At 37.1% G+C, this 17,061-nt stretch overlaps 1 protein-coding gene across 1 annotated transcript in view; it reads left to right on the forward strand.

Annotated features, from left to right (window-relative positions):
• Positions 1-17,061, forward strand: part of PCDH15 (protocadherin related 15) — a 1,158,626-nt gene that overhangs the window by 1,065,603 nt on the left and 75,962 nt on the right. Inside the window, exon 28 of the mRNA XM_007944018.2 lies at positions 16,535-16,750. Coding sequence (XP_007942209.1) covers positions 16,535-16,750 — 216 coding nt within the window. The remainder of the gene's footprint in view (positions 1-16,534; positions 16,751-17,061) is intronic.

A 17,061-nucleotide genomic window follows, 5' to 3' on the forward strand; every position in this document is an offset into this window, starting at 1 on the left:
AGAATGTATTCTGTCTGGACTGATTAACTTCACATTTTAAGTGGAAGATTGAATTATATTTGTTAGATACACAGGCATATTTTGGAAATACTGCAGGTTCAATTCTAGACCACTACAATAAAGTGAGTATCACAATTAAGCAAGTCACATGAAATTTTTGTTTCCCAGTTAAAGTGAAGTTATATTTACACTATACTGTAGTCTATTAAGTGGGCAATAGCATTATGAAAAAAGCTGGAAATATTGTGAGAATTATCAAAATATGATAGAGTCTTGAAGTGAGCACATTGCTGTTGGAAAAATAGCACTGATATACATGGCCAATGACAAAACATCTTTTTTTAACCACACTAGACAATGCAATTATTGTGCTGCACACTCCGTGCTTTTATAATTATTTTCACATATTTAATGCTTTCATTAATTTTGTTTTTTTTCCCCTAAATCTTAGATTTTCCACCTAGAATCAAATTCATTTTGTATAAATTACATAATTTGCAATCTCCAGTAGAGATCATTTTCACAGCAAATTCCTTCAGTGTTGTCTCAAAATGTGTTTATTCCACCCTTGTTTTGAAAAGACATTTTCATTTGGTCTAGAATTGTAAATTGACAGCATTTTATCTCTGTACTTTGAAAATATCATTTCACTAGCACTTGCATTTAACTATTGTGTTGAGAAGTTGACTACTAGACCACCAATTCAAGTTCTTCTAAGATTCTATTTTTGACTGGGTAGGGGGAGATGTTCTCTAGTTACTATATGATGCGTGGGTTCTAAGTGTAGATTACTTGTTATTTGCGATTTATTGGGTTTCCTAAATCTTTGGATAGTTGATAAATGCTCTCTTCACTTATACTTAATGTACTGACAATCTCTTCCCTGAATTTTTAATTTCAACTATTTTATTTTTAATTTATGAATGATACTTTTGAATTCTTTTCAACTATAGTCACATGTTACTTAACATCCACATTAGGGTCTGTGAAGCAGGATGTTATGTGATTTGGACATTGTGTGAATGAGCACTACATTGTATACAGGCAGTCTCTAGATTATGAATGAGTTCTGTTTCTAATTTTGTCTTAAGTTGAATTTGTACATAAATTGGAGCATTAAAGTACAATTTGTATCTAACGTCAGTTAGTCACATGTTTGTGTTAGTATATAATATATAAAGTACCTTTCAATGCAGTTAAAAAAAAAACACTGAAGAAACATTTCCAGATTATACTAAAACATCTTTAGCATAATAATATGATGATAATAATACTTTGATGTGTGTTGCAAAATAGAACTTATATTTTTTAAAAAAATCATTGCATGTACACCAATTTTTTAGCATAATAGGCTTTACAACACTTACAACCATGGACCTATACATGGTCAAACGTTCCCTGAACAGACATTATGCAGTGCTCTTTATTCTTGCTCTTTAGCTATGCAGTGCTCTTTATTCTTGCTCTTTAGCTCTATTCTTGCTCTTTAGTCATGGTTTTAAGAATAATTTTTGAACCTTAAATATATTTGTTTTATATTCTGTGTGTTCGTTCAAGTATCTGAAGCCTTTGTAGACTGAAATTTCCTTTTCATTATCTTAACAGTCTTTCTTAATATTTTGTTTCTTGTTTGTATTGTGATTTATTTTACTCTGAGCTTTTTTGTTTCTTGAGATTTTAAATAGAGTTAGAATTATTTGATGAATATGTTGGAGTAGGAGCTCTGGTAGCATAGTGCCTAAGGCACTTGACTGCTAACCAGAAGGCTGGCGGTTCAAACCCACCAGCTACTCCTCAGAAGGAAGGTTGGGCAATTTACTTCTGTAGTGATACTGCCTTAGAAACCCAAGGAAAGGTCACTATGAGTCGGGTCTGACTTGAAGGCAAATAACAACAACAACATATGTTGGAGTGACTCTGTATGTTCTTTCATCTTCTTTTGATGCTTCCTATATTGTTCAAATTTTGCCCATAGAATTTTTCAATATTATGTCTCAAGGCTTGAATGATTTTTTTTTTTTTTTTTTCCAGTTCCTCCAGCTTGAGAAATGCTGAGTATGTTCTTCCCTTCTGGTTTTCCAACTCCAGGTCTTTTCACATTCCATTATAATAATTGACTTTGTTTTTACAAGCTGCTCTTTAAAATCTTCTGTTCAGTTTTTTTATCTTGTCATTTCTTACATTTCCTTTAGCTACACTCTGTTCAAAACCAAGTTTCAGAGTCTCTTCTGACATTCATTTTGCTCTTTTCTTCCTTTCCTGTCTTTTTAATGACTTTTTGCTTTCTTCACTTGATGTCATCCCTCAATTTGTCTGGTTTTCAGTCGTTGGTGTTCAATACCAAACACAAACTAAATAAATAAACTCACTGCCATTGAGTTGGTCCCAACACATGGAGACCCCTCCTTGGCGTTCCAAGGCAGTATCTCTGTGGAAATAGATTGCCCAGTCTTCCATCCAAGGAGTAGCTGGTGGGTTTGAACCCCCAGCCTTCTGGTTAGCAGTCAAATGCCCTTAGGCATCATGTCTATTCTTCAGATGGTCTCTAAATTCAGGTGGGATATAATCAAGGTCATATTTTGGCTCTCGTGGACTTGTTTACATTGTCTTTAGCTTCAATTTGACCTTACATATGAGCAATTGATGGTCTGTTCCATAGTCATTTCCTGGCCTTGTTTTGAACGAAGATATTAAGCTTCTCCATTGCCTCTTTACACAGGTGTAGTCAATCTGATTTCTGTGTATTCCATCTGATGAGGTCCACTTATATAGCTGCTGTTTATGGTATTGAAAAAACGTATTTGCAATGAATAAGTCATTGGTCTTGCAAATTCCAAAATGCAATCTCCAGCATCATTTCTATCACTAAGTCTGTATTTTACAACTACCAATGATTCTTCTTTGTTTCCAACTTTCACATTCCAATCATCAGAATTAATCAGTACATATTGATTGTGTGTTTGTTCAATTTCAGACTGCAGAAATTGATAAAAAAAAAAATCTTCAATTTTCTCATCTTTGGCTTTGGCGATGGGTGCATAACTTTGAACATTAGTAGCAGTAACTGTTTTTCCTTGTAGGCATTGTTTGAACAGAACAAGGGGATACTACATAAATTAAAATCAAGAAGGGAGTGCATCAGGGTTGTATCCTTTCATCATATTTATTCAATCTGTATGCTGAGCAAGTAATTCAAGAAGCTGGACTATATGAAGAAGAATGTAGCATCAGGGGTGGAGGAAGGCTCATGAATAGCCTGTGATATGCAGACAACACAACCTTGCTTGCTGAAAGTAAAGATGACTTGAAGCGCTTACTGATGAAAATTAAAGACTACAGTCTGCAGTATGGATTACATCTCAACATAAAGAAAATGAAAATCCTCACAACTGGACCAATAAGCAGCATCGCGTTAAATGGAGAAGATTGAAGTTGTCAAAAATTTCATGTTACTTGGTTCTACAATCAATACCGATAGAAACAACAATCAAGAAATCAGATGATGTATTGCACTGGTCAGTTCTACTGCAAAAGACCTCTTTAAAGTCCTGAAGAGCTAAGCTGTCTCTTTGAAGACTAAGGTGTACCCAACCCAAGCCATGGTGTTTTCAATTGCCTCATATGCATGAAAAAGCTGGACAATGAATACAGAAGACTGAAGAAGAGTAGATTCTTTTGAGTTGTGGTGTTGGCAAAGAATACTAGAAGTACCAAGGACTGCCAGAAGGACTAACAAATCTGTCTTGGAAGAAGTGAAGCTGGAATGCTCCTTGGAAGTGAGTGCAGAAATGGCAAGGAGGCCACAAATTCTGACTTCCTAGAACCCCACAAGAGGAAGGCAGAATCACCATCAATAGCCCAAGGCCTATTACTGCAAGGCCAGGCATGCTGCCTCCCTCTGGCCCTTTCATCAACCGTTCCTTCCAAAGCACCCACCACCTCTCGCCTGGGTTTGGTAATTCACCGCAGTGGCCACACAGAGCTCACAGATTATGGGGTTTATTAGGGAAGCACCACAGGCTACAATTCAAGTTCAGGAAAAATGCTCAGTCTCTCTCCTAGCCCACCATCCCTCAGCCAACAGTCTCTCACAGTCTCTTTCCCAGCAGTGCTGGTCCCTCGGTGTCTTACTCAGCATCACGTGTCTCTTTCAGGAGCATGTGTCTCTTTCAGCAGCACGTCTTCCTCAACCAACAGTCAGAGAGAGTTCTGCTTCTAGGAGGCCTTCTTTTGAGCCTGGCAGAGTGGTCAAACCAACCAATCATAACAACAGAATTCTTAGCACCTGAGAGTGAGCCTCCCATAACATTGTGTTGTGCCATGCCCAACAGAAATAACCCAGATGGATAACATTTACAAACAGGAGCTCCTCAGTTGCTCATTCCACTACTGAGTTTACAATGACTTATGGGTAGAAAAGCCATACTAAGTAATTTACTACACTGCAGTGAGAATGGCCAGACTTTGTCTCACATACTTTGGTCATATTGTCAGAAGGGACCATTGCCCGGAGAAGGATATCATGTTTGTTAAAGTGAAGGGTCAGCAAAAAAAGAGGAAGGCCCTCAACGAGAAGGATTGACACAGTGGCTGAAACCATGGACTTTATATAGCAAGGATTGTGAGGCTGGTGCCGGACTGGGCAGTGTTTTGTTCTGTTGTAGGTGGTTTTGCTATGAGCCAGAGTCAACTCAATGGCACTGACAAAACAACAACATGTTGGAGGTGGGTTCCTCAAGAAAGCATTTAATTTGCTTCTACTAAGAGCCTTGGCTATTATCAGTTCAAGATCACTTTATACTTACTGTTCCACAATAGATCCCCATAAAGCCAAATATTATGAATTGGGCAAATTTATGCTGTGCAAATGGTTCCTATTGAATTGGGAAAATTTATGCTATGCAAATAGAGACTGAACAGTCAAACAAGGGCTTGGTTTTGGTTGGGGATTTTCAAGGAATATATATATATATATATATATATATATATATATATATATATATATTTTTTTTTTTTTTTTTTTTTTTTTCCAATCCACTCAACATCAAGGTTTATATTAGGCAATTGAGGTAGTGGTGGCAGTGGTGGTTGGAGAAGAGAGTTGCATTTGTCTACCCATATGCTGAAGCTCTGGTAGCATAGTGGCTAAGACACTTGCCTGCTAACCAGACGGCTGGCGGTTCAAACCCACCAGCCACTCCTCGGAAGGAAGGTTGGGCAATCCTACTTCCGTAGTGATACTGCCTCGGAAACCCAAGGAGGGATCGCTATGAGTCGGGTTTGACTCGACGGCACATAACAACAACAACAACATAACATGCTGAAGATTTACCTTTCTCTGAAGGGAAGATTCTTACTAGACTCATGTCCATGAGTTGGCTTTTGACTTTTCTTTTATTGCCTGAGCCCATCAAGAGCATGTAAGCCAAAGTCTAAATTCACTCATATTAACAAAATGACCTCTAAGTAAAATCTATCTTTAATATAAGCTTTTTGTGTTTTTTCCCTCACTTGTTTTTCAACTTGCATATTTATTTGTTATTTTCTTTCCATCCCCTTGATACATTTAGGACAAATTTTAAAAATATATATATTATTCAGCATTTGTTGCTGTTTTTACTTGGATTTTTACCCTAGTACTTAGTCTGACATATTGAGCATAGTGATTAGAATACAAGTTTGAGAGTGAGACTTACCCAACTCTGCTATCAACTATCTGTATGATTATGAGTGAATTACTAATCTCTCTGTCCCTCCATTTCTTCACTTATAAAATGATTATAGTAGAATATACTCATATGGAAAAGATGTGGTAAGACTGTGATTATTTATGTAAAATTCATATTTAAAAAAAAAACTCACTGAAAGTGAATAGATGCCATCTCATATCAACTCCCATTGGGTTTCCAAGTCTGTAATCTTTATGGAAATAGATTGCCCCATTTCCCTTCTGCAGAGTGGCTGGTAAGTTTGAACCACCGACCCTCTGGTTAGCAGTCAAATGCTTTAGGCACTGCACCACCAGTGCTCCTTAAAATTTGTGTAGCATCTGGCAAGTTGTAAGTGTCCAGTGAAAGTTAATTTGCAGCAGTAGCTGCAGCAATACCTTTATATATGCAAGTATGGTGTAGTAAATTACTTAGTGTGGCTTTTCTACCCATAAGTCTTTGTAAACTCCAAGGTAGGAATTGCTGTTAGCAACTGAGGAGATCCTGATTGCCCACCTGGAGTATTTTTGTTGGGAGTGGCACAAAACAATGTTCTGGGAGGTTCCCACTCTCTCTCAGGTGCTTAGAGTTCTGATACTGTGATTGGCTAGTTTGACCACCCTGCCAGGCTCAAAAGGAGGCCTCCTGGAGGCAGAACTCTCTCTCTGACTGCTGGTAGAGGAAGACATGATGCTGAAAGAGACACGCACCCCTGAAAGAGACACGTGCTGCTGAGAAAGAGATGCAAGAGACATGCATTGCTGAGTGAGACACCGAGGGACCAGCACTGCTGGGGGAGAGACTGTGAGAGACTTGGCTGAGAGACAATGGGCTGGGGAGAGAGACTGAGCATTTTTCCTGAACTTGAATTGTAACCTGGTGCTTCCCTAATAAACCTCATAATCTGTGAGTTCTGTGTGGCCACTGCAGTGAATTATCGAACCCAGGAGAGAGGTGGTGGTGCTTTGGGAGAAACAGTTGGTGAAAGGGCTGGAGGGAGGCAGCATGTCTGGCCTGGCAGGAATAGGCCTTGAGTTACTGCTGGTAATCCTGTCTTCCTCTTGTGGGATTAGAGGAGGTCAGAACATGTGGCCTCCTTGCCGTTTTTGCAGCAAGGTAAAAGATTTTGTGATTTTAGGAGTATTGGACTGGTTATCGGAGATACAAGACTGAATCTAACCTTTTATCACTAACATTAACAGATTCAATGGAAATGATAAGACACAAGTCTGGCCTACAATGAAAGAATGATTGTGAAGTAAGGAATTGAAAGAATGATTTCAGAAACATCTTTAGAGGTATTTAACTGTGAAAAATACATATGAAAATTATGGAGACACCATAAGAAGTGCATATTAAAAAAAAAAAATCCATTCCTGTCAATTTGAACTCATGGCAACCCATGTGTTATGGCGTAGAACTGCTCCATAGGGTTTTCTTGGATGTAATCTTTATGGAAGCAGATCATCAAGGCTTCCTTCTGTAGTGCTGTTGGGTTGGTTTAAACCACCAACCTTTAGGTTAGTAGTCAAGCACAAACTGTTTTTGTTATCCATGGGCCTAGAAATTAGTACAGAGTATAAGAAAAGTTATGTTTTATTTTAATGAGAAAATATAAGTGTTTTATGTCAGTAGGGAAAAAGTTAAGAAGAGAGAAAAAAAGATTTGTTAAAAACAATAAACATAGAAGGGATGGGAGGAACTGAGATAAAGGAGGGAGCAGAATCAGTTGCTTCACTGAGGTTTGAAGAACAATGTTAAGTACAGATATGGGTAAATTATTTACATATTTTAGTAATAGAATAGGAAATTAAGAGCACTCATACTTTGCACTCTCACCTTTTATGTGAATTACAACTTCCTTAGCTCCTAAGAAAAATGAAAGATTAAGTGATTCAAAGAAAAGGGTGAAAATTAGGAGTAAGAGAGAGAACTCACTACATATAGCAAAGTTTCTCCAAATGGGCAAAAAAGCACAGTTGAACACAAAGACCATGGATGCATGGTAACACTAACATATCTAATTTTTAAATTGCTCTCTGCATTTTTCTGTCACCCGTGAATGGGTTGATGTTTAGAATGATCTAAGAGAACAGACTTGTAGTACAACTTTGAGTACACCCCACCTAAATTTAGGTACCCTCTGAAGAATAGATTTCACACATTGAACACCAATGATTGAAGACTAGACAAGTTGTAGGATGGCATAAAGGTCATTAAAAAAGACAACAAAAGAGAAAAGGTCATTAAAAAGACAGGAAAAGGAAAAAAGACTAAAATGGATCTCAGAAGAGACTCTGGAACTTCCTCTTGAAGGGAGAGTAGCTAAAGTGAATGGAAGAAATGATGGAGTAAAAGAGCTGAACAGAAAATTCAAAGGGCATCCTAGAAGACAGAGTAAAATGTTGTAAAGAAATGTGTAAAGACCTGGAAAATCAAAAGTGAAGAGTATGCTCAGCATTTCTCAAGCTGAAAGAACTAAAGGAAAAATTCAAGCCTTGAATTGCAACATTGAAGGATTCTATGCGCAATATATTGAATAATGCAGGAAGCATCAAAAGATGATAGAAGGAATACACAGAGTTACTGTATCAAAAAGAATCAGTCTGTGTTCAACCATTTCAGGAGGAAGTATATGATCAAGAAGTGATGGTACTGAAGGAAGAAGTCCAAGCTGCACTGAAGGCATTGGAGAAAAACAGGGCTCAAGGAATTGAGAGAGTACCCATTGATATGTTTCAACAAATGGATGCAGCACTGGAGGTGCTCACTTATTTATGCCAAATAATTTTGAAGAGAATTACCTGGAAAATTGACTGGAAGAGATCCATAATTGTGCCCATTCCAAAAAAAAAAAAAGTGATCCAACAAATGTGGAAATTAAAAAAATATATATCATTAATAATACATGCAAGCAAAATTTTCTTGAACATAATTAAAAAAACATTTGCAGCTGTACATCAACAGGGAACTTCCAGAAATTCAAGTCAGATTCAGAAGAGGACATGGAATGAGGAATATCATTGCTGATGTCAAATGGATCTTGGCCGAAAGCAATACCAGAATGAGAAACACCATTGTTTATCAATGATAAAAAAAATGTGTTCTATTGACTATGCAAAGACATTCAATTATATGGATCATAACAAATTATGGATAACATTGTGATCAATGAGAATTCCAGAGAACTTATATATGCTCATGAAGAAACTGTACATAGAACAAAAGGCAGTTGTTTAAACTGAATGAAGGGATATTGCATGGTTTAAAATCAGGATGGGTGTATATCCCTTCACCATATTTCTTCAATCTGTATCCTGAGCAAATAATCAGAGAAGCTAGAATATATGAGGAAGAACACAATGTCAGGTTTAGTAGAAGACTCAGTAACAACCTGTGACATCCAGATGACACAATCGTGCTTGCTGAAAGTGAAGATGATTTGAAACATTTACTGATGAACATCAAGTTCTACAGTGTTCAGTATGGATTGCAACTCAACATAAAGGAAACAAAAATCCTCACAATTAGACCAATAAGCAACATCATTATAAATGGAGAAAAGATTGAAGTTGTCAAGGATTTCATCGTACTAGGACCCACAGCCAACACCTGTAGAAGCAGTCATCAAGAAATCAAACAATGCATTTCACTGGGAAAATCTGCCAAAGACCTCTTCAAAATGTTAAAGAGCAAATATGTCACTTTGAAGATTAAGGTGTGCCTGACCAAAGCCATGGTATTTTCATTAGACTCATATGCATGTGAGAGCTAGACAATGAATAAAGAAGACAGCAGAAGAATCAATGCATTTGATTTGTGGTGTTGGCTAAGATTATTGAATGTACCATGGACTGCTAGAAGAATGAACAAATTTATCTTTGAGTAAATAAAGTTGGAATGCTTCTTAGATGCAAGAATGGTCAGATTTCATCTCTTAAACTTTGGTCTTGTTGTCAGAAGGGACCATTCCCTGGAGAAGAATGTCATGCTTTGTGAAGTAGAGGTCAGCAAAAAAGAGGAAGACCCTCAATGAGATGGATTGACATAGTAGCTGCAACAATTGGCTCAAGCCTGGCAATGATTGTGAGCATGGCACATGACTTGGCAATGTTTCATTCTGTTGTACATAGGTTTACTGTGAGTTGGAATCAACTGGACAGCACCTAACAACAACAAGAGAAGAGAAGGACAAATATTGTAGAAGGATAAAGAAATGAGAACAATGTGACTGACTATGGATCTGTGATGGAGAAGGAAGAGAGATAGGTCCTAAAAGATTGGGAATAAAGAGAGAATTTGTGAAACTGAAAAATTCACTAATATTAAAGAATCTTAATGGAATAAAAAAGCAGCAGGAAACCGTGTGGAGAAATTTATACATTGAAGTTTAAGCTTCCAGAAATGCAGTTTTTCCTTAGGAGGAATATCTCCATGAAGCAAAAGATGAAAATTTGACTGTTGCATTAAATTGTTGCAGTGACACAATTCAAAGTCTGAAGAATGTTGTTTCTGCCTAGGAATTTGGAGGCAGATTGTTTGATGGCTGAGCCATATACATGAACACTGAAATTCGTAGAGGAGAAGTTAAAGTAGAAAAGGTAGACTGGGAGCTATACTAACATCCTTACTATGTTCAGCAATATGGAACGGTGGAGGGTAGTGTATTGTATTTAAGTGCATGAATTACACTTGAGAAAGAGGCTTTGCAATGATGGACAGATGTGGTCTGGAAGCAGTAAAGAAGAAGTGGGGGAAGAAAAAAAGATTATGAGTGTATTAAGTGCATGACTCTTGTGTGCTATGAGAAAAAGATGGATAAATGCATTATTTTGTTAAGAGAATTATAATCTTATGGCAATAAATATGGAATAATGAATAGTTAAATTTGAGTGGGTGTTTAAATTTGCATATTCACTGGTATGTCATTTGATTGAAGCAAATGTGAAAAAGAAGTTGAATAATCCAGATAATTATAGTAGTTACCTTATTGAACTTGGCTATATATATTACCATACTTTAAAATAGCATTTGTTAAATGTTATTCTCCTCATTTCAGAGATAAGAATACCTGAAGCTCTGAGTTACTATATTTTTCAAAGTTCCACCTGGTTTTGGAGTTTGTCTTCAATACACAATAGAAACAAAACAAAATTTAAAATGATTAGACATAAGAAGCATAAAGATACAATACACTGATGAAACTCTTTTCACATAATGATCTAGATTTAAAATTGTGTTCTCCCATTTTGTTATCCATATTTTTGTGTTATTCAATATGTACTCTCTCTATATACATATATATTCAACACAGATCACTCACATCTTACTGACAGGTTTGTGTGTTAAGTCATGTGTTTATTAAAAATTGAATAGACTCAAAATGAAACTTGAAAATCCCTTAAGGCTTTCACCACCTAGCCTGGGGCAGCTTGGGGACCTGGATTAAAACAATACGTTTTCAATTTGGCCTTTAATGAAGTCACCAAATTGGCATCTTTGATGTCAAATGGAAGTGAATTCCACAAATCTCAATTTATTTTATGGGGAAGCGTTATTGACTTTTTTTTTTTTTTTTTTTTTTATCATCTGTGTTTTCTTCTTCTCCCCTTCCAGCTGCCAACACTCTTCCACCTGGATTGAATTACATGATTTACGAGCCATAGTTCAGAAGAGGAAGAGATGCCTCTCCCTTCATTCAATGCCTCCCACACCCCTCCATGCCCATTTCCCAGCTGGTGGCTCCAGCAGCAAACCCTGGCCTCGGGCCCAACAGCAGGAGCAGCAGAAAGGGCTAGGATTTCCTAACCTGGGCTGGAGCCCCATGTACCCTTGCTCGCACCATACTTACAATATTCTGGCATCCACCCACAGGTCAGCCAGTTTGGTGCCAGGCCCACTGTCACCTGTTTATAAACTGTTTTGTCAAGTGTTCGTATGTCTTTTTTTCTGGGTCATGCTTTTTGTCTCATAAGACCCTGCATTGGCTTCCTCTTGGCCCTGCAGCATGCCTCCCAAATCAGACTTAACCTCTCTGCCCAGCTATTCCTCCACTTGGCCTTCCATTCACTTCTGAAACATCTTTGTTTAGGGAGGTATTTTTATCTCCAGTGCCTGCTGAACATTAGCGGCTCCATCTTTGTTTATTGCGTTGAGGGGGCTTATGTGGTGAGTCACATATGTGCTGTCTTTGCCTGTGCTGTTCTCTTTCCTGGGTGCCATTGTGAGCTCTCCCAATCATTCTGGTTTGTGTTGATCTCCTGTTGCACTGACTCCAAATTTAGAACATCCCGGACAGAACTGTTGAGTCCTTACCTCTCCGCACCACAGCCCATCAACTCAACCCAAGGGCTTTGCTTCTCTAGCAATGGCTCCATCATTCACTCAGTGGCTCAGGTGTAAAACCTGCAAGTTGTCGTTGGCTCATTTCTTTCCCTCATACCAACTTCAGCAAATCTTTGTGGCTCTACCTTGTGATAGGCAGAACAATGGGCCCCAAAGGTGGCCATGCCCTAGTCCCTGGGTCCTTTGAATATGTTGCTTTATATGGTGAAAAAGGGCTTTGTAGATGAGATTAATGTTAAGGATCTTGAGATGGGGAGATTATCCTGAATTATCTGAGTGTTCCCAATCTAATCAGTTCTTAAAAGGAGGACCTTGACAAGCTGTGGTTAGAGAGAGATGGCAATGTGAGAAGAGCCCAATGCCCTGTTACTGTTTCTGAAATGTGCTATATGCAAGGACCAGAGAGAGAAATCTAACCAAAAAACAACAAAACTCACTGCTGTGGAGTCGGATTTGACTCATAGCGACCCCTCCTTGAGGTTCTGAGGTGGTATTACTACGGAAATAGATTGCCCAATCTTCTTTTTGAGGAGTGGCTGGTGGGTTTGAATGGCCAGCCTTCTGGTTAGCAGTCAAATGCCTTAGGCGCTACACCACCAGAGCTCCCCTGAGAGGCCTCTAGTAGCTGGAAAAGGCAAGGAAATAGATTCTCCCTAGAGCTTTCAGAGGAAATGCATCCCTGCTGGCACTTTGGTTTTAGTCCAGTGAGACCTGTGCTGGACTTGTAACTTACAGAGTAAGACAATAACTTTGTATTATTTTAAGCCAGAAAAATGAAAAGAAAAGAAAATCCCTTAAATCACCCATAAAGTGTGGCGCTCACTGAAGGTTTTTGTGTTTTGTATTATTCACTGTTTAACTTACTAGCACTCAGCTATATGTACATGAGAGAGATTGGTGTGAATGTGTACTAATAATCCTGACAACCATCCCAATGTATATCCCCTAAAATGAGAGTTTTGAATCTCCAAACAGAGTCACATTCACCAAAATAACTAGAAATTTAGAGTGGAGTCATTGCTGAGCAATATACACAACACAGCAGAAACTTAAATTTAAAAAGTAGAAGTTCAAGTAAACTTTACAAAAACAAAAAAAGCATCTCATTTTGGACAATTTGCTCTAAATGAACCTTGAAAATTCATTTTTAAAAAAAAAATGGACATTTCTGACTTAAAATGGCTAATTCCACACCAAGCTTTTTCATTGAATGGTGTTTGTTTCAGAAGAGGTATTATGTTTGTTTATTTATTTTGTTTTGTTTTAAGCATTTTAATGTGTAAAGATGAAATATAGCCGTATATGGTGGTAAAAATTCAATGAATTAGGGATCCTGTAAAGTAAAATCACTGGCTTATTGAAATTGAAAGTTAACCAGTAACAACTGTGTAAAGAAGCTTAATGTACCAAGAAATCTACTATGATTTTGTTGTAAGCATCTTCTCTTTCCTAAATGTGATTGTGTTTGTTATGTGGGATTTACTTAAAACATAAAGGCTTAGAACCTTACAACACACAATTGAATAAAAGAAATCAGAAGACAGAAAAAGCTTTCCCCTAGAGCTGGAGCCCTGAATTTGAACTTACAGCCTCCTGAACTGTGAAAAATAAATTTCTGTTCATGAACCACCACCCCCACACACACACACAAAGAATGCAGAAGAAAGCAGAATGCTTTTTGTGATTGTATCATTATCGTATTTAAATACATACACAACTCATCAAATTGTGTGGAACATCAAGGTAGGGAGGGAGCTGAGTATGATCAGAAGAGAGCATGAGGGACTTTCTGGGATGTCTTGTTTCTTGATATTAGTGCTAGTCATGTGAAGGTGTATTTTCTATAGTCATGTGAAGGTGTATTTTCTATAGACTTTGTAAAATTGTGTCCAGCTGCATACTTATGACTTGTGCACCTTTTCTGTGGGTTTGGTTTATCTCAGTAAAGTCTACTTTAACAGCAAAAACTTTATTTCAGGGAAAATGCCCATGTTAATCGGAAGTTAAAAGACAATGTTCAACCAAATCTTTCACTAACTAGGCATTAGTCCAGATTTGTATGTAGAAGAAATGTCTTTGATTACTTGAATCAAACTCTGATTTTAATTTTAAATGAGAATAAATATCCTTTTTTTATTTCTTATGCTATACTCTCTTAAGGAAGCTCTGGTAGCATAGTGGCTAAGACACTTGCCTGCTAACCAGACGGCTGGCGGTTCAAACCCACCAGCCACTCCTCAGAAGGAAGGTTGGGCGATCCTACTTCCCTGACGATACTGCCTCGGAAACCCAAGGAGGGGTCGCTATGAGTCGGGGCCGACTCGACGGCACATAACAGCAAACAACAACAAATACTCTCTTAAATGAATAAAATCTGTGGTTCAAAGATTAAAAAGAAAAACAAAAACAAAACCTTGATAACTAGGTGTTTTGCTTTGTTTTCTTTCCTTTTAATTGAGATTGTGACCAGATGTTAAAATCCAATTACTATTCCTATAATGTCAAGTCTGAGTTCTCCTATGATGTAAGTCATGCAGAGCTTCTGAAGATGGGAGCTGTTAGTTGGTAGTTGTCCTTTTTAAAGCTGTAAATTTTAACTGCTTAGAAAATTCAAGAAATATATTATCTTGAGTTTAAAAGTCAGGGTTGTTTAGTTTAAGCTGACTTGTCTAACTAGTGGATAGTTATCCTGAAATGTTGTAAATAAATGGTTAAGGGCGTACACAGCCTTTGGAATCAGAGATAGAGGCTCTTGTTTCACTTTAAAACAAAATTTAGTATCATTTACTATTATTGTTATTGTTGCTATCCTGACTTACAAAGTGACCTTGATTATTTAAATTTAATTAAAACTAAATCAAATTAAAATTCCTCAGAGAGACTTTTTTTTTTTAATAAAACAAGCATTGTAGTGGCAAATCATAAGTGCTTCATACAAGGTATTTAATAATAATAATTGAAAAACTAAACCCACTGCCATTGAGTCCATTCTGACTCACAGAGACCCTATAGGGAAGAGTAGAACTTCCCCATAGGGTTTCCAAGGCTGTAAATCTTTCCACAAGCAGACTGTCTCATCTTTCTGCATGGAGCAGCTGGTGGGTTCAAACTGCTGACTTTTTGGTTAGCCTCATGCTTTAACCACTGTACCATCAAGCTCATAATAATAATAATAATAATGTTGTCGTTGTTGTTATGTGCCGTCGAGTCGGACCCAACTCATAGCGACCCTTCCTTGGGTTTCCGAGGCAGTATCACTACAGAAGTAGATTGCCCCATCTTCCTTCCAAGGAGTGGCTGGTGGGTTTGAACCTCCATCCCTCTGGTTAGCAGTCAAGTGCCTTAGCCACTATGCTACCAGAGCTCCTAATAATAATAATAGCATTGGTCAAAATAAGAATAGTCATGTTGTTGTTGTTGTTGTTATGTGCCGTTGAGTCAAACTCGACTCATAGCAACCCCTCCTTGGGTTTCCGAGGCAATATCACTACAGAACTAGGATTGCCCAACCTTCCTTCCGAGGAGTGGCTGGTGGGTTTGAACCACCAGCCATCTCGTTAACAGGCTAGTGTCTTAGCCACTATGCTACCAGAGCTCCCAAGAATAACCATATTCTCCTATAACTAAAATACATAATTTATTTACCCAGTCTGATGAATAAGAAGCATGTAGCCTCGTGTAATTTCAGTAGTAGTCTATCATTCATTCCTGTTCCAAATATTTTACTATGAAATAACTCTTAAAATGGCACTGAAAACTTCCCCTCTAGTAGAAGCCATAGAGCTAGCCTAATACATTATGTTAAAAAAAACTCATTTAAATAAAATAAAAAGCAAAAGATGTTCTAGGAAACTAGTTACCTCTGTTTAATTTCAAAAGGTAAGAAAATTTTACAGGTAAGGTTAATTACTGGTCAACAGGAGCAAATCTTGTTAGTCAATTCCAATTCAGCATTAAGTAATCAGCCTTTTATTTATCTCTAAATTTATTTACAACTCTGAAGTTTTACTTATTGTCTTGTCAATTGAGATATTTCAGGGCAGTATTTTATTATTTTGTCCTTTAGGAAATATGTTGGATCACAAACAAAATCACACGCTAAATCTGTTACATGAAGACAATGATGAAGTAAACAACTAACCCCAACCTTCAATCAATTTGGGTCACAGCACAGAGTCAAATCAATCATATATGCCAATCAAAAATATTTGAGTTATTTCCTCTGTTATTGTTTCCGTCCTGTCCATCAGAATCCAGTAGTCATTGCCAGTCTAATAAAACCATTTGATTCCATAGACACAATGTTTATAAACCTACATAATGACATCCAGAAAAATAGACCTTTATGGAAACATATTATGCTATTTTTACACAAGAAAAATCAGTTTCACAAGATAAATTATTCCTTTAATTACAGTTATTCTTTTTCTTGCTTATTTATATTCTGGTTTATTTATTTATTTATTTATTTTCCCTCCTAGGCTACTGATGTAGATACTGGCAATTACAGTGCCATGGCCTACAGACTCATAATACCACCAATTAAAGAAGGAAAAGAAGGATTTGTGGTAGAAACATATACAGGGCTTATAAAAACTGCTATGCTCTTCCATAATATGAGGAGGTCCTACTTCAAGTTTCAAGTCATTGCAACTGATGATTATGGAAACGGACTAAGCAGCAAAGCAGATGTACTTGTAAGTAGATAAAACTTCAGATACTAAAAAAAAGTAATTGCCCAGTAATCAGTGTTAACAGCTCATAGAAAGTGTTGAATTTATTTTAAACAAGTTTTCTAAAACATAAGTATGATTAACTTTAATCTAGGTATTAATAACCATAGTTTTTATAGGAAAAATATAGCTAGTTTTTTTTATTATTTGTTTTTGACACTTGGGAAATACATCATACTATTTTTTGATGTTTAATTGTGAAAACAGTATCATAAATATTGAGTTATTTAGTCTTCAAATCTCATTTTAATATAGTATTAACTGGAGCTGATTCA

The sequence above is a fragment of the Orycteropus afer genome, unplaced genomic scaffold, assembly GCF_000298275.1.
Source record: "Orycteropus afer afer isolate SDZICR_OR568_19922 unplaced genomic scaffold, OryAfe1.0 scaffold00118, whole genome shotgun sequence".
NCBI lineage: Eukaryota > Metazoa > Chordata > Mammalia > Tubulidentata > Orycteropodidae > Orycteropus > Orycteropus afer.